The following is an 18,275-nucleotide window of genomic DNA, read 5'->3' as shown; positions in this document are numbered from 1 at the left end:
TTGAGCAAGCAAAGAAAATACTGCGTTCACTTGGCCGTTCTCGGCTTCCGTTAATTTCGAAAGCAGTAGAAATGCCAATTGACTTGGCATGCAAACACATTTTTACATTCTAGCAAGGCCGGAAGCTCAACTTACTGTTTTTAACAGGTAATGTAATTTTTAACATAAAGATAATTTTGCTTTGAATGTGCATCAGTGTGAACAGCAAACAGGCCACTTATTAGCTACAATAAAACCCAGGAAACAAATAAACGTTAAGTACTTGTTATACTGATGGGATCTGAGGGTCACTTTTTTTTTTTTTCCATCATTCAGTCCTGTGAAGGAGCACCTCAAATCACATCAGAATAATATATCATCTAGTGTTATGGTGAGATTTCTACATTTTTCCACCATTTTTGGTGTTAGTATTAAACTCATAAGTGCTTAAGCAGAAGGTAACTAAACATTTTGCTAACTCACTCCACTTTGTTTGAGAGGTGAAACCAAGAGAAGTTCAGTTGCCTTCTATTTAAGTAATTAGGGTTGTCATGAGAATCCAAACCAGCATATCGTTCAATATTGATTGAATTAGAAAAATAAAGTGTGCATTGAAAGACATTTTGATTCCACCATAACAGCAGAGTGCACAGAACAGAGGACAGACAGGTAAAAGGGAATCGGGGAGGCAGACGCTGGAGGCAGCAGCAGCAGCAGAGCAGAATATACTGAGAACAGGATGAAAAAGGATGAAGTGCCGTTTTCTTTGTTGGGGCCCACCTTTAGATCTAGATACTCCAGGTCCTTCTTCAGTTGTATGTAAGTATCATCAGCCTTTAAATGAGCAGTGAAGAGATAAGTCATTTGAAATGAAGCTGCACAGGATAATGGGTTACCAGATGACTCCTTTAGTCTTTATGTGCTGTTCAGGCTTTACAAACAAAACTTTAATTAACTTGATCTCAATTACAGTGTACTTCAAACTCTATGCTTCTATCTGCAATTAGCGGAGCCACATTGTAATTAGGTAATGGTGTCATTTTTGAACTGCTTTAAGGTCTCGTTTGTGACCTCTCGCACAACTCAGCAACACAGGTCCTGTGCATGACATGTGGTCAGACTGAGAGCCTATATTTCCTCATGAGCATGGAGAATGGTTAGACGTGAGAACCTGGGTGGAGTTGTCATTACTGAGCAGCACTGCAGCTTTAGTCTAACAGCAGTGATCTTCCCTTGCAGGCTCATGGAGACGACTATGGCCTGGTGGGTGCTTCAGAATGATAACCCCCCAAACACAAAACATTAATGCACACAGATCAAAATGTGGCGCAACATCATCTACCGGTCAAAATGGGTGGCTTCATATAAGCAACTCTGACAAGCAACATGCTTTGAATATGGCAGATTAGCTTTTAACAGTTTTAATAAACACAGTCAAGCAAAGCTCTAGTAGCACTGTTATGTTTGGACAAGTGATATTAAAGGATATAAATGCAGCTTGTAATTACAATGCAGCTCACGTCATGCCAGAATGGTAGAATAAAAATCAGACAACCAGGCAGTGCCAAAGAGACTGCAGAGTCTGTCAAAATGTCAGGGAAGTAATGTGCAGGAATGACTGGGAAGACGGGGCCACAATGCACTTGCAGGGGTTGCAGAATGCTGCGTTTAGGGAGGAATGAGCGTCCCTGACCTGCATGCTGGGGCCTAGAAGGCCGTTGTGCTGGTGGTGTTGCAGGTGAGCGAACGCACTGCAGGGGCTATGCACACCAGCCATCTTGGCCTGGTGCCTCCGCAGTTGAATGAGAAGCAGAGTCAACTCCTCTGGCTGTAGCCAAGCCAGAGTTAAAGGGGGGCCCACAGCAAGTGACGGTACAAAGGGATGAGAGAAAATATCCGATAACCATCTGGGCATTACAACTGCTTTACTGTAGAGGCTTTCAGAGCCAAGTGACGCCGAGGCCAGTACACTGCTGTCTGTTTGTAACTTAAAAAACAATTAAGAACTTTTTCACTGACAATTAATTCAAATGAAACTCATTGTAGAAAGGAAATGGTTATCCTCCCTGAGCAATTCCGACAACTTCTTCCTTTGGGAACATTATAAAGTTATGAAGATTTGGAGCTTGGTTATCTATTTTGCTTAGGCTTTCCTCCACAACATAGTGCAGCAATGTAAGCAACATGGACAGATCATTGTGGAAACCTCTCAGCAGTATTTAATTTGCTATTAATTTACTTTCAAGAAAAGCGCTGTCCAAAAGTTTAACAACAGCTCTTGTTTCTTCATACATTGCTTCCAATGATAAAGTAATGCTTTGAATATTTCAAAGCAGACCTTATCAATGTTTCTTGAGGTTTCTTTCGGACCCCGACAATGAGCAATATTAAAAAAATAACTACCAATATTGATGTTAGCGAATCTCTAATTTCAACTTTATTTCAATCATAATTTGATACACGAATGAGAACACGTTTATACTGGATCTCAACTATGAAGATAAATTAATTTTAACCTTTTTGAACAAAATTTCAAAGAAGTTCTTTTTAAGAATGAACTGGAAAAACACTGTTTCACACACTGATCCTCCTTGTGCTCGCCTCCTTTGTGCCTGACATAAAACAATATAGATAAATCTGGTCTTGCTTTGTTAATTCTGAGTTGATTACTTGTGAGCTAATCTGTTTTACATATATTCTTTGTTTGTTGTGGTGAAGTTAAAATCTCACTCTAGCTTAATGCAGCATTTCCTTATCATAAATGGAAACTGAGCAGCCAAACAGCAAAGGAAAACTTTCAAAGGTCTTCATAAAGCATGAAGAAGTATTGATCAAGAACACTTTAAAAGATTGCCTCTTGTAAGCAAAGCAATGAATAACCAAATACTTTTGCACAGTACTGTATGCCAGTAACGGTAACAACAACAACAAAATATAAATAGATTACAGTAGGCAACAGAAGCAAAAGATCGTACCGTTTTGCCATGCAGACTGGGAGCACTGACTGTGTGTGTGATGTAGCCCATAGCTGGCACAGATCTTCTCTCTATTTGGGAAGTCTGTGGAAAGATATAGTTTATCTCTTTGTTACTAAAGAATAATATAAATTCGAATCAAACAGAATATAATAATACATAATGCATTTATTTTTATCGCCCTATACATTAACTCCTAGATTAACCAAGGTGCTTTATAATCAGTAAAAACTAGAACATTTCTGAAGAAATTTAAACGAAGCCTGCCAAGGTGTGCCCATCGGTTGGAACCCAGTGTTCAGATGCTAAAAATTAGCATCAATGCTAAATTAAGATACAATGTACTCAACAGCATGTGGAGGGTCACTAGCATGATGAGTAACATGGACTTACTCCTTTCAGTATGTTAAAATTAGTGTATAAGCTAAAATTAGCTAAAATGCTAATGGTAGCCTAATGCTGCCAGTGGCATGTGGGGTATAACTAGCATGTTGTCTTGCATTGACTTCCTCCATTCAGTGTGGTAAACATGGCTAATAAATAACAAAAATAGCTCAAAGGTTTATTAAAAGGAAAAGGCTAATGCTAATGTGGGCAGTAGCTACCGCTAATGTTTGTGCTAATGTTAATGCACTGCCTTCTGATTTTTACTTCTGCAAAAGTAAAAATCAGATGTTTACTTCTTGGCACTTCGCTACCAGGAAAAACGCTCATCTCTTAGCAACAGACCAACAACAAATATTGTTATTATTCTAAAAAACAGAAGATTTTTTCTGCTCTTTTGAAATACTGCTTTTCTTATGCTTCTTGTTAACAGGTTAACACGAATTGTGCAGATGGTGAATTTGGCAGAAAACTGAATTATTTCTTTTTTGTCATTGGTGGTAAATACATTATAAAACAGACATTCAAAAAAAAGTAAAAGTCTGATTTATACTTTGTGGCAGTTCGTTACCAGAAAAAAAAAAAACATTCATCTCTTACCACACTAATAGTTGATATTATTGTTTATAAAATATAAGCTCTTTTAAATACTGCTTATCTGCTTAGATCCAAGAAATTAACATTTGGGAAATTTTGCAAAAGTAAAAATTGGATGTTTACTTCGTAGCACTTGGTTACCAGAAAACACGCTCATCTCTTAGCGACAGACTAACAACAAATACTGTTATTATTCTAAAAAACAAAAGATTTCCTCTGCTCTTTTTAAATGCTGCTACTACTTATTACTTAACAAGAATTGTGCAGCTGGTGAATTTGGGAGAAAAGGGAAAATGTTTTTTTTTTTTTTTTTTTTGTCATTGGTGGTAGATATACTATAAAACAGACATTCAACACAAAAGTAAAAATCTTATTAATACTTCGTGGCAGTTCGTTACCAGAAAATAAACGCTCATCTCTTAACACCACACGAATAACTGATGTTATTGTTGTTGCATAAGCTCCTTTGAAATACAGCTTATCTGCTTAGACACAAGAAATTTACAGTTGGTAAAGTTTAGAAAAATAAAAAAATCAGATGGTTACTTCGTGGCACTTTACCAGAAAACGTGCAACAGATTAACAACAAATATTGTTATTGCTCAAAAAACATAAGATTTCTTCTGTTCTTTTGAAATACTACTTATCTTATGCTACTTAAACAAGAATTGTGCAGTTGGTGAATTTGGCAGAAAAGTGAAAATGTTTTTTTATTTGTCATTGGTGGTAAATATATTATAAAACTGACATTCAACGCAAAAGTAAAAGTCTGATATATACTTCGTGGCAGTTCGTTACCAGAAAACAACGCTCATCTATAAACACCAAATTAGTAAGCAATATTATTGATCATAAAACACAAGCTCTTTTGAAATACTGCTTGTCTGTTAAGAGAAGAAATTTACAGCTGGTACATTTTGCAAAAGTAAAAGTCAGATGCTTACTTTGTGGCATTTGGTTACCAGACAACGCGCTCATCTCTTGGCAACAGATTAACAACAAATATTGTTATTGTTCGAAATATGTCTTCTGCTTTTTTGAAATACTAATTTCAAAACACTAATACTACTAATTTTACTAATCTTATACTACTTGCTACTTAACAAGAAATGTGCAGTTGCTGAATTTAGCAGAAAAGTGAAAATGTTTTTTGTTTTTTTTTGTCATAGGTGCTAAATATTTTATAAAACATATATACTTGTCTGTAGTAAGTGTTCCTGTAGAAAGGTGGCATCTCTAGTTCTAACTAGAAGCTCTGCCCTCCTCTGTTTGAACTGAGTGTTCCGCCATCTCTGTAATTCTCTACAACTCTGCCCTCCTTTGTGTTCCTTTGCTCTGAAACCTGTCATGTGAGACGCAGTGGAAGACAAAATTCTATCTATTTTGAGTCAAATGACACAAAACAGTGTCAGTTAGAATTTGTTTTGATTTCAATTAGGCTCGTTTTTTCGCTAATTACTAGAAATTGCTACGGCAGGTCCCAATAAAAGAAAACATATAAAACACAAAGAACAAAACAGCATCTAGATAAAGGCACAATAGACAACAAAATAAAGTAACGAAATATTTAAAAAGCCATGTTAAGCAAGTTTTGACTTGAAGAGACTTAGGTCAAAGATATGAATGTCTAATTAATAAAAAGTAATCTTCAGTAAGGTGTTAAAGGTGGGGTAAAAATCACACTCAATCGAAGTTAAACTATTGCCTCCAAGTCTGCAAACAAATTGGCCTACGCAGCAGTTTTGTTTTTTCCATCCATCCTTTTCTCCCTCTTCTTCGAAACAAGGTGTGCCTCGAGTTTCAGATGCTACAGGGCCTGGAAGATTTGACATTTCTGCTTAACACACAGAATTAGCAAAAAAGCCTAGACCCACCACAGAACCTTAAAAGGACACAAACAACAAGAGATTTAATTAACCACACATAAATTATACCAAACCTGCTTTCTTAAAATAACATTTGTTTGCTACCAGCAAGAGAAGCCCTGTAAGCCGTTCCCTTTGAGATTCCCATGCCACAGTTTTTTTGCTGTATAATAGGATTTTTATTTAAATGCGAGATCAGAAGAAAGAGACCAGTGCTGATGGTTGGGATACTGCAAAGATGTTTATGGGATGCTGAGAAGCCCTGGGCAAATTGGATTAGCCACTGATAAAACACACTGTACTTCTTAATGATATTCCACAGAGGCGTTCAGCGTTACTTAAGCACCATCAGCCTCTGAGACGCTGGGCACCGACTAAAGGCAGTTCCCACAAACGTCGCTGTTTTGCACAAGCACTGTGGCTGCCTTTGTTAAACGTGTGTCTTCCTGTAATTGTGAATCTCACTGTTCGGTGGTAGTAATTAGTGTCTTGACACTTGAAGTGAATGATAGCATCTACGACACTGTTTACTTATGCAAAGCCATTGGGCTGGTTGTAAAGCTTGTGTGCGCTGGCAGCTGTGGTACTGGTTCAGAAGGAGAACTTTTCACATGTGGAGGGTGTGGTGAGGAGACGGCACAGGGTGTGGATTGCGGGACATCCTCTCGCTCCGTCTCCTGTGGCGGTGGCGGTGCTGTCTGAGCGCTTTGCTGGCTTTAAGGCACGGCGCAGAAGCCAGCTTTCGCTCACACGCGCTCACGCCACCTGTGGGTGTGGTCTCTGTGAATCACACGGCCATCAAAGTGTGCACGCTGAAATGTTGGAGCCTTCTCAGGCTTCTCGTGAAAGCCTTCCCATGGGGCCCCCAGTGTGAGCTCGCAGCATTCTGACGTCACGAGCTACCGTGAGAATAAGACCTTTGTCATTTAGTGCACCGTGTGAGACCTAAGAAAGTCATCGTCAATCCCATGCCAATGAGAGGCTATTGGTGGTTACTGTGTGCCTGTATTACAGTGTTAAAGCTTAAACGACTCGGCAACAGCAAATTAATGAAAAGAAGGATTCTCATGTTTCCACTGGGTAACACAGACAAGTCTCAGCTCTGGGTGTCTATGCTGGTTCACAATGTTATAACATTGTGAGAACTCCCCCACCACAGTTTTTTTTTTTTTTTTCTCACATTGAAGAAGCTGCTCCCTATTTACAGATCAAATTGAGGGGATGAATCCCTCTAACAAGCGATGAGCTTCACGGTTCCAAATCTGCCCTTGATTTCCTTGATTCATTCTTGGATTATTCTGTTCATACAAAAACAGATTTTGGTTTACTAATTCCCACCTGACATGTCCATCCAGTGTCTGTAGAATCAACACACGACACTTCAGAAACCTCTCTCATCAGAGCTTGAAGGGGCTGATCGCCCGTGTCTTAGTTTGTGTTTGATTTTTTTTTTTTTTTGTCCACATTATACGTTTCATCCGTTTTGTGTAACATCTGTGCATAGTGCAAGAGTTCATAGTCTGCACACACCATGGACATGCAAGCAGTTTATCCCATGTGACTCACTTTACAATTCTCCTTTTTTTTAGCTACTGATTTCTGTGCATTCTTGAGTTCAGGTGCCCTGTGCCAGAAGTAGCACAACATTCTTCTTTCATGGAGCCAACCTAGACCTTTTTGCTGAGATTCCATTAGCATCCAAGCAGGGATGCAAGCGTGGAGACTCCACTTACAGAAAGAGACAATCCAGTTCTATTAGTGATGAAGTGGTACAATTTGAACCTAAAATAAGGTGCTCCATTCTGTCGCTGTTGTTGAGTTCAAACTATGTACACTGATCACAAAGAAAGTCTATGACTTTATACCTCTTCTTCCAGAAGAGGTATATTCTTCTTCCAAACAATATCCCAAACGGAATATTGTTTGGGCCCTAAAACCTCAATCCGTTCACTCCATAATGTTATTGCATCTTCTAGTGAGGAGAAACATGTCAGTAACATGAAAAGATTTCATTTTGAGTTGCAAACTTGGATCATTTTTTAACAGGACAAAAGTCAGAATAATTTTTTTTAGTAAAGAAGTTGAAACACATTCTGAGGGAAAACTTTTTGTTGAGAAATATAATATCAGAGGTTTGTATCCAGCTTAATACCTGAGAGAGATGAGCACATATATTGCCAGGGGAGCTGGATCTTGTGCTGTCTTCAAGTCCCAGCTCGTCTAGGGGTCGGACGGTGCGTCTGTCTGAGGGCGTGTGTGGCCTGCGTGGGGACAGAGGTTTAAAAGTGGAGGGGACTGATGGCGGCACTTCACACGGAGACGGGGGGACAGAGATGGAGCGTGGCATCTCCACGGTAACCCTGAAGGACGAGGAGTCTGTGAAATTCGGGCCGGTATAAATGGGAGCAGTGGGGCTGCCGTGACGAAACTGCTGCCGCTGCTGCCACTCGTACAGCTGCCACACCATCCCTTCCTTCGTGGCCATTCGCTCGTCGGTGGACATGCGGAAGTGGCTCAGTCGGTCGTGGGCGTACTTATAGTCACTGGGTAGGTTGCATGTTGTTGGAGGGGAGCTGCTGCCAGACAGGAGGCGAGGGGACTTTGGTAGCGACTGATAAGTAGCATCCATTGTGCTGGATTTGGGCTTTAAAGGAGGAGTCCGCCGAGGGAGGTTGTAGTCAACGGATGGAGCACTGAGACAGAAAAAACACATGACATTACAATCTTTTAAATCCTCTATAAATAACACAATGAGAAGAAAAGGGGGCCATTTGTTGTGCAGTTCTCAAATTAACCACAAGATGGAGTCATTTATTCAACACTGTCACATTCATGTTCTTTAAAAGAGAATCAGAGCCAACTGACCTCTTTGTCGGGTCGCTTTTATGAACTTTGACCCACTGCTCCACCTGAGCCAGAGTATTTTTCCTCTGAACATGCTTCCCCGAGTCAGTCCGTGAAACAAAGCCCCTTTGATAGACAACACTTCCATTTTGCTCTGTTGGTAGAGTCACTTGTATCACAGTCTGCTGTCCGTTTTTGTGGGGGGGTCCGCCGCCGACAGAGTCTGGTGAAACTCTTTCCTGTGGGGCTGCATGGCTAGGTTTTCCCTGGATCTCCAGACCATACCTCCCCTCATCCCCGTGAGCCAATCTGATCCCGTTATCCTGAGCTTCCCCTCTGTCTGTCCTGTGAGTGCCGTCTGACTTGGATGAGATCTGAGCATTGTGGACATGGTTGGTCTGAGGGACTGCTTGCTGAACAGACTTCTCCAAGTCTCTGTGGAAAACGTGAGACAGGTTATTAAAAGCTAAACAGGGATGTAGAACATCTAATTACACGGTTTAGATGGATAGGCATCCGATCAACCTCTTCTGATGAAGTTTATAAATTGAGTGCAGAATTATCTCAGAAATGCATACAACGCAGCAGACAGACAGCAATATACATAAATCAGCCATTACATTCAGACCAGGTACCTAGTAGTGTGTTAATCTCCCTATTGCAGCCTTAAACAGTCCTGACTCATGGACTCCATAGACCCCTTAAGTAGTGCTTTGGTATCAGACATAGCAGTGCAAACAGGAGATATGGGACTTATTTGTCCAGCACACCCCAGGATGAGTTGTGCTCATCCAACCATCCCTGAACCACTTTTACTTTTGCTTTGTCGTCGAGTCCATTATCCTCCTGAAAGAGGGAATATTGATTTGATAAAAGAATGTGAATAGCCAGCAACAATGATACATGCAGTTCAAGTGTCCAACATCAAAGAAGATGTCAGAAAAACAGGTTTCACAGCAAAACTTGCCCAAAGCATCACACTGCCCCTGTCAGCCTCTGCCAATAAGGTATCCTGTTGGCATGTGTTACCTAGAGCAGCAACACACAATTATGCAGCCAATCATGTGATCTTTAAGTAAACTTGATTCATCACAACAGGCCACGTTCCTCCCTTGTTCTCGGATCCAGTTCTCATGCGCTTGTGCCTGTTGTTGCTTTGGACAGTGATTAGGACAGACATCTTCACTGGTCTGTGGCCACATAGCCCCAGTCATCAATAAACTGTGATGGTTTTTGTCATGAGGCACCTTTCTGTCACAGAACAAGGCCAGATATAAGAAGTTGATTATATTTCTGTGCACATAATGGCATGGTTAACATACAGAGGAGATCAATGATTACATAGTGATTCAATAAAATGACTCAATTTGTCTTCATGAAACACCTTTGGTCAGATAATAGAACCACCTATCAATAATTTCTTTCTTTCTTTATTGTTTTTGTTTTGTTTTTTCACAATTAATCGATTTTAAAATGTGGTGTGAAAAAGCAATAAGACATAGCTATTTCTAAATAAGCAATGACCTTCCAGGAGCCATATAGTTTTCACAGCATTTATGCCTTTTCCGAGAAAAACACACAAAAGCTCTGAAGCACTGACTCGTATTGGTCTCCAGGTGGCAATACTGCCTAGAAGATTTGAAGCAGTGCATCTGGCTGATTACAGAGGTATAAGTGTGGTTCAGGGAACATTTTTCATAGATGCAGCATTCTTGCTGTAAAAGGCTGAGATGACTGCGGGAGATTTTTTTTTTGCAATCCGTTGTGAAGGTTTAGTAGGCACAAAAAAACAAACAAACAAAAAAAAAACTTGTGATTACTCCCATAACCACAAACCACAACCGTTAACTGCATACGACAAACACAGCTTTCTACATAGCCAAACATAATTGTGTCGCAGAGTTACTGGGCAGAGTTTGGCTTGCAGTCCAGGATATTTTTATAGTAAAACTAAATGAATTACATCCAAGAAAAAAAACCCAAAAAAAACACCATATCAAGTTTTCGTTATAAAGAATGAAATAGTTATTTTTAAAACTGATTTTCTTCTTATGCTACACTTTTTTTTTTTAAACAGAGCTCTTCAATCCCTTTCCAGTCTGTAGAAACGATGCTTCACGGATTGTGTTAGCGCCAGCAAACGTCCGACCAATCACAGAAGCAAGCAGGGAGAGCGGGACCAACCTCTTTATAGTGTGACTCTGCTGCATTAGCGCAGCCTGGTTCATGGCCCGGATCCAACCATTCATGTCCTCCTGTGTGTCCGCGCTGAAGAAATATGTCCGCATCCCGCAGTGTTCCGCCTGTGAGCCAATCACAGAGTTCTTATTGTAAATGTAGGAGCGCATTCCAGTGTGGGTTGCCTGTCGAAAGGGGAGATATCAGAGGAGGGCAGAAAATAGAGGGAAGGTATAAGAGATTTTTTTTTCCTGATTCTGTCAGACAAGATGATGAGTGAAAAACTTCAGAGACCTTTAAACTCAGAAGTTTGCCGATAAATTGTATAGGAGCTTTTACATGAGGAGTAAAAGCGCCGCAGCAGAAGCAATAAGAAAGTTTGCTGCTTCTTGGAAGGAAAAAAAAAAAAAAAAAAAAAAAAGACAACACACATTGTTTTCCCTTTGATTTCCAACAAAGCAGTTGCAATCCTTCTAGAGAACAAACCTTGGAGCAAACAAGAAAAAAAAATACAAAGAAAATGGAATATGCTCACTTCATCTGTTTTAGAGCACACACAATACCCATCCTGTGAAAATAAATTTAAAAAAAACAACTTGCCTTTCTGAGCTTCTCTACGGTGAAATAAATTTGCAATAACCAATAGCTAGCATACTGCTGCTGAGCCCTACAACCTCCACGCCGTTACCACACCGAAGGAACAATCAGCAGCTCCTGGCTCAATTTCACAGCCGTTGTTGTTTGTTAGCAGCTATTGTTAACACTCTGCTATAAATGTCCACATTTTAATTTTACCTCCCTTTACAAAGATCACAAATGCAAAAAGCTTATCAGTAATGTCTGATATTAGGACTTTTGTCTCCACGGTAATATTTTTCAACTTTTTGTGTAACATATTAACTTGTTCCGCATTATTTGTCCTCAGAAGATGAATCCCTATTGGGTCCCATTCTATGCTAAACAGAAAATGCAAGAAAATAATAAAGGCTAAAACATCAACACATAAATAACAGAACTCTACAACTTTAATGAAATGCTTCAAATTTAAAGCGTAGCTGACTGACAAGTTTAGAACATTTTAATATTTAACTTGCGTACATTTATACAGCTTGGTGGGTGGGGGAGGATATCCCATGTTAAGAAAAAAAAAAAATTATTAGCCAATATGAGGCACACTGTATGCAAATGTGATAAGGCAAAGTTTCTCCTCTAATATTTCACAGAGTTGGGGCATTCAGAAAGAGGCATTTTTGACCAAATCCCTTACAATAGGACATCCAGAGTCCGGGGTTCTATCATATGCCGTTTTCTCTTGAGCCCACCCAGGTTTGCTATAGAAATTAGTTCTGGTGTCATTGTCCTGCTGAAACACATTTTCCGCCCACAAATACATATTTTGAAAATGCCTAGATTGCATTTGATACTAGAAGCGAAACAGGCTCACAGCATTAGAGATCATCTCCCATAGTAAAAGGGGTGGTATTATTTTGCAGACACACATTGCCGTTTCATAGCACCATTAAGAAAGTATGTCATCTTCGGTTGTTGCTGTTGCATATCAAACATAAGAAATCTGACGTCTTGAAATTGGCCTGTTTCTTTAAGAAACTCCTCCTTTTTCTGACCCTCTGCCTTTATACGTTATCCCCTCTCCTGTGTTTTATTTTAATGCATGTTAGACAAAAGCTGGTAAAAATCTACACCAAAACTGACCCTGGAAGATGAACTAAAGGTGGAGTTAGGAGGAGAACAAGCAATAATGCTTTTAGAGATAGAAAACAGATCATCACTTCAGGTAGTTGTTCATATAATACTGATAGAAAAAAAGTATACGCCCTTTCTCCCACAGTGAGGAGTAAGGGTGGGCTCAGTTAATTTAAAATTCACTCTTGCAGTTTAGAGTGACAGTCTGCTTTTAAACCGTAACCACTGTAATTTTAGGCTTATTAGCCTTATTTCCACATTTATAAGTCTATTCTGTACTTCAGTGCTGTAGTGGGCAGAGATCTGTGTAAATAAAAAACTATTCTGGAGAAAAAAGTTCAGGGAGCCTCATCTTAAGTTTTATCTTACCAAAACTCCCCCCCCACCCCACACACACTAAATAAATGTACTCTGATAAAGGTTGACAAAGTAAGTATAAAACTAGAGCTAAAAAAAATTTTAATTATATATTTCTATCATGGTTGCCGATAAATGTGGAACATAAGTAGCCCTATTAAAAATGGTTGAAGTTAAGTAAAACACTGTGTGAATGATGTTAATATCTCACATGATAAGATAAAAGTGGATCTAAGATTTTCAAACAATCAAATTTATTGCATATACAGCATAAGATCGATTGCTGATGGCAACATAAATACAACAAAATGCAATGGATTTGCAGAGAAGAGTGGCAGACACAGATGGAACCGGGCCAACCACCCAACCATAATGATGAAAAGCGATAAGGAACAAGCGACATGACAAGACAAATACCAGAGCCTCCGAAATTGATACTGTTAGTGCTGAATGTGATCAGCAAATCAAATAAGCTTTGAGCTGGGCCGGCCAGTTTCAAACAGTTCACACTGGCTTTTTCGCTGGAACATGGATGACTGAACATACCAGGACATCCCACGTTTCCAACGTCACAGAGCAGGATTTCGGATTTTAAATAAATCAAGCATCGACCTTCACTCAAATGACTGTATTCCATGAACGTTGTGCCCAAATTCTTATCCGAATGATAGTCGGGATCTTTTGTATTTACTCAGATGCAACACCAAAATAATAAACAAATGTGCCACTGTCTAAATAGACAGAGACTTAACAAGAGACCTGTTTGTCTGCAGGCAAACTATATTGAAATTGACTAGAGTCGGATGTACTCTGGCATTGTCTCACAGATGACTCGCTGCAGTCATGCTTGCTTATGGTAAGGCCTAAATGCACATTTGAAAATGCGCACTCAGTGGCCAGTGGCAGGATATGGAGTGAAATGAGGTGAGGATGATGTTCTACCAATGAGGCTAAAGTGAAATCAAATACCTATTCATGCAAGACAGGAAGCCTGTGTGACTCAGGACGGCCGCCCGCTGAGAACAGTACTCACTCCGCCCACGCAAACACACCGGATCACAATGGAAGGCAATTGACCAACAGGGAATGAGAGAAACACAGCGAGATGAGCAAAAATAAGAGAACAGAAAAACAACAGGAAGTTACAGCTGATCAGTGCTGACTCACATCGAGAGAACAGAAAATGGATCCAGCTGTGGTGTCACAGAAAGCAAGAATGGGTAACAGTTCAGCTTCAAAAGTGGGAACAAAATTATATATTTGTGATAGGTTGCTATTGACAAAGTGCCAAGGTATTTTTTTTTTTCTTTTCCTTCCTGAACAATTCACAGGTCAGAGTTAAGTGGCTCATCAAACAAAAATAAACTCAAGCTGAATACAAAGGCAGCCAAAGTCCAAGGGAAAAACTTTGAAAAACCTTCAGAAAAGCCTGAGGAACTGTTGATCAAGAGCGTTTTAAAATATCACAAGAAGGTTTGACTTCTTGGAAACAAACTATAAAGAAATGAGGGAAGACTCAAGACTATTGCACCATGTTGCGTTTGATTTTTTTTTTTTTTTTCCTACTGCCTTATGTTTTTTTTCTTTGTAAATCACAATACATTTTCAAAGCTTTAACATTAAGTAACATCCCTTTCACTAAGCTGCGGTCATGCATCCTGAACAGTGAAGGATATTTCAAGCTCGTCAGATAATTATCCTTATATATTGGTGTCTCAAAGAAAAGCTGAAGGAGGTTGAAGGAGCTGTTCAGTACAAGGTGGTAGAGCAGAACCTTGTCTCATTATCTAATCTAACCTTACACAGTACATATATACATACTCCTCGACTAGCAAGGGGGAGGAGATGGGGGAGCAGGCTGAAGGTAAAATTAATATTTCAAAAGCTGCAATTATCATACAAATTCCATTGTATGCTGTGAAGCTCAAGAGACACATCCCATAGGCATCTGCACTGTGTGCACACTCACACATTTACACACAGAAAAAAAAAAAAAAAACGTACAAAGAGGTTGAAAGGATTGCAACAGAAAGGCCTGGAGCTGAAACAGTGGATCAAACATTCAGGCACCCGTGTTCTTCACTGCAACCTCTGTGTAAAAGAGAAACTGCCTAATGTTGGCACACAGGGGCAGGATTCCCAAAATGCTACAAAAAAAAAAAGAAGTCTTTGTAGGTAAGGAAAAGACTTGTTAAATATCTTTTAAAAATGTATGTAGTATATAATCCCATGCTAAGGTAAGTACATGCCATTTTGTTTAGAAAAAAATGTAACTACACACTCACTTGACCATGAATACGACATCACTGAAAAGTGTTGTTGCTAATCAAATCCTTCTCATGAACCCATTCTCAAGTGAAAATGGTGCACATTTTAACCCTTACTTTATCTTATTTGATTTCCAAAAACACATCAAGTGTAAATCTGACAGAAATAGATGTTGCTGAGAGGCGGAACGCTTTCGACAACAGCAATACATTTTCCCAAATGTAACAAATATGAAGCTTTAAGTCAAATGAAATGTTGCCAAGAAAGACTGTAACCAACGCACCTAAGAAACTGGCAAGACTTTCAGAGGAACATACACATCAAACAACCAGACCACCTGATGATAAGTCCCAACTATCTAGTCAATATGTACTGCTAATTAAATGCAATGCAATATATCCAGATGCTAAGGCTCGGTTTCTAATTTGGTTATTTAAAAACGACACCAATTCCAAGCACATCAGCAAATCTACAACAGAATGCTTAAAAGATGTATTGGAATCAAGGTGTTGCAAATGTATGTACAACACTTTGCTTCCACATTCTGTTGCGTTATAGTTTTATTCCAAAATAGATTAAGTTCATGTTTCCATCTAATTCTCCACATTGCCCGTGGTGATAACGATAGTCATTTAAAAAAAAAAAAAAAAAAAAAAAAAAAAACATGCTTATGCGTATTCAGCTCTTCCAAATTACTTTGCTAAAGTGCCTTTAGCTGGATCTTTAGCATTGTTGTTCAGAGTAGGAAAGGTGTTAGTCAGGTGATTGAAGGTGCCCATTTTTCTCTGCATATGAGTACTGGAATTTAGTCAAAATATGTATTTAGTTTTATCACCTCATAAAATTTTGTTTCTCGTCATCCAACAATCTTAAAAGGTGTGATTCAGAAAAATAAATAAAAAATTAAGCACACTGCTATACACATGCAAATCATTGCTTGGTTTTCTTGATTAACATTTATTCAAATTGTTATTATATATAAAGCAAATTATTAAATTGCAAGGAGGAGTAATGTTTGTTTTTAAATAAATAAATCAATAAATAAATGTATGCTTCCTTTCAAATTTCATGCAGAAAGTTCATAATTTGCAGACGTCATTTCAATTTGAAGGCTACAATCCTGCAGCCTGCCCTTGACACGTGCTTATATGGGCAGCACATTAAAAATGTTTATCCCGCCTTCTCTTCATATTAGGCAAAAATAATGCAGACTATGCATTAGTCTGCAGTTCTAACTTGATTAGATGATCTACTACTAAGCAATCCACTGTGACACCAAAAACAACAACCGAGCTGGATTCAAAACATGGGAGAATACAAATAAGTAGAGATCAAAGATCTAATACACTTATTTCAGATAAATAAAAGCTGAATATTGAATTTACTTGAGTGAATTTAACTTAAAACTACAATTTGAATGACCTTCCAAGCTACACACGTTCAGGACAGCTTTAAACAGATCAGGGCCGATTCCGCTTCTGTGTTACCTTGAAGGCATATTTGCGGTTTATGTGGTCCTCTGGCTCCACTGGTGCAATGACATAACTGGGCAGAGGGATGCTTCCCAGCACCGTTTCCTCTCGGCTGTCTGTTCCAAACACAGAAACGCACATAAGTATAGAGTATTGTTCAAACAGTGTCTTCAGGCTAAAGCTTGTGTGTGGTGTTTATGAGCAATTACAGCTTCACAAACAGCAGGAAAATGAGTGAGACATAAGTCATGGGGGACAGCTGTCTCTACGAGGCCATGTGCTAGCATGTGCCACAATGGGGCTTGCGGTTTATCTATTATTCAGGAAGATTAATGGAGAAGAAGAGCCTGAGTCCACGGCAACACTAGCAGAGATTAAATCCTGTAATAAAGAACTTCAAGTTGATAAGGCAGGAAAAGTTGAGCGTGGATGAAAGCCAAGGATGCCACATAGGTAATAACAGAGGGGCATTATTCTAGATGACAGGAGAGGAGATCGCTGAGGGTCCCTGGGCTTTATTTCACTGCTGTCTTTTAAACTCTGACAAAGTGCACTTTTCACAGACTCACCTTTGTAGTAAAACAAGCAGTAGTCCGACAAAACAAACCACTTCCGTTTCCACAGCCGCATTCCAGAGCTGTCCTGGAGGTGAAGGGGGGAGAATAAAGAGCAGTGTGGTTAGAGGTATTCCTTCCAGGAGAGAATTTCAAGTCACATTTTAATTAAGAAGCAGCTTGGGAATAGTGTGCTTGTTAGTAAAAGTGAGTGGGGGAAGGCTATGTGCATATCATTAAAGCAATAATTGCACACCACTGCTTTTTTTTTTTTTTTTTTTTTTGTCTTGCAGAATTTAATGCAAAAAGCTTCAGATTCTAGATTTTTCTCATTTCTGTAGCTGTTGCGTTTTTATCCCTTTCATGACTTTTGTGAAATGTGAGGAGAATTTGTGCTCACCTGTTTGTAGAGCCAGCCTCTAACTACCACTGGGATGTTGAGGTTTCTTTTAATAGCGTGATCCCTCTTGCCAAAGCTGTGCACCTTCCCGCTTCCTCTAGAGGTCTAAGGGAAGCAAAGAGAGCCGTGAACAGTTAATTGTGTGGCGGCTTGGGTAAAGGAGGTCAATTGATTTTACCTATGTGGGATTACATTGACAAACAAAGCAAAACTGTGTTCATATGCAGTGCTGTGAAAAAGCATTCACTCCGTACAGGCTTCTTCTGTTCCTAGTCTTTCATCAAGATAAACAGAGTTAACAACAAATAACAATTTTGTAAAGGACGATCTCATTTATTCAGTTGCTCCTCCTGCACTTTTTTCAGGTGCATACAACTAGAAATGATGTGTTTGGCTATTATGTTTGTTCTGCTTAGCATAGGTTTTTCCTTTGGAACTCTTCCATGGATTTTTCCCAATCTTTTTCTTGTTGTTGAATATTATATACACTGACCTAAACTGACCCAAGTAAAGCTTACAGGGCTGCAGATTTTCTGACCTCCTGATTGAGTTGTTGATGACCTCTTAGAGGTGTGGCTTACTTGATTCCCAAAGGCTCCGAATTTTGGTTAAACGCTTTAAAAACTGAAACACATCACTTTCTTTCTTATCTGTTCTTGAATTTGTTTTTTGATGCATCTTGTGTTTTAGCCTACTTC

General features: G+C 39.3%; 1 protein-coding gene across 2 annotated transcripts in view; it reads right to left on the bottom strand.

Annotated features, from left to right (window-relative positions):
- plekha7b (pleckstrin homology domain containing A7b) overlaps positions 1 to 18,275 on the bottom strand; it is a 77,358-nt gene that overhangs the window by 23,789 nt on the left and 35,294 nt on the right. Inside the window, exons 6-14 of one of the 2 annotated variants that reach the window (XM_088004269.1) lie at positions 17,578 to 17,682; positions 17,193 to 17,265; positions 16,639 to 16,739; positions 10,829 to 11,007; positions 8,666 to 9,079; positions 7,953 to 8,493; positions 2,955 to 3,038; positions 1,673 to 1,807; positions 760 to 813 (exon numbers count right to left, since the gene is read on the bottom strand). In XM_088004269.1, the coding sequence (XP_087860395.1) occupies positions 760 to 813; positions 1,673 to 1,807; positions 2,955 to 3,038; positions 7,953 to 8,493; positions 8,666 to 9,079; positions 10,829 to 11,007; positions 16,639 to 16,739; positions 17,193 to 17,265; positions 17,578 to 17,682 (1,686 nt within the window). The remainder of the gene's footprint in view (positions 1 to 759; positions 814 to 1,672; positions 1,808 to 2,954; positions 3,039 to 7,952; positions 8,494 to 8,665; positions 9,080 to 10,828; positions 11,008 to 16,638; positions 16,740 to 17,192; positions 17,266 to 17,577; positions 17,683 to 18,275) is intronic. The other variant, XM_088004268.1, reaches the window with a different exon arrangement.

This window comes from Poecilia mexicana, unplaced genomic scaffold (genome assembly GCF_051168715.1).
Source record: "Poecilia mexicana isolate PSO_F unplaced genomic scaffold, ASM5116871v1 scaffold_3, whole genome shotgun sequence".
Classification (NCBI taxonomy): domain Eukaryota; kingdom Metazoa; phylum Chordata; class Actinopteri; order Cyprinodontiformes; family Poeciliidae; genus Poecilia; species Poecilia mexicana.
Note: the sequence above shows the minus strand (reverse complement) of the source record. Positions and strands in the feature narration are given on the sequence as shown.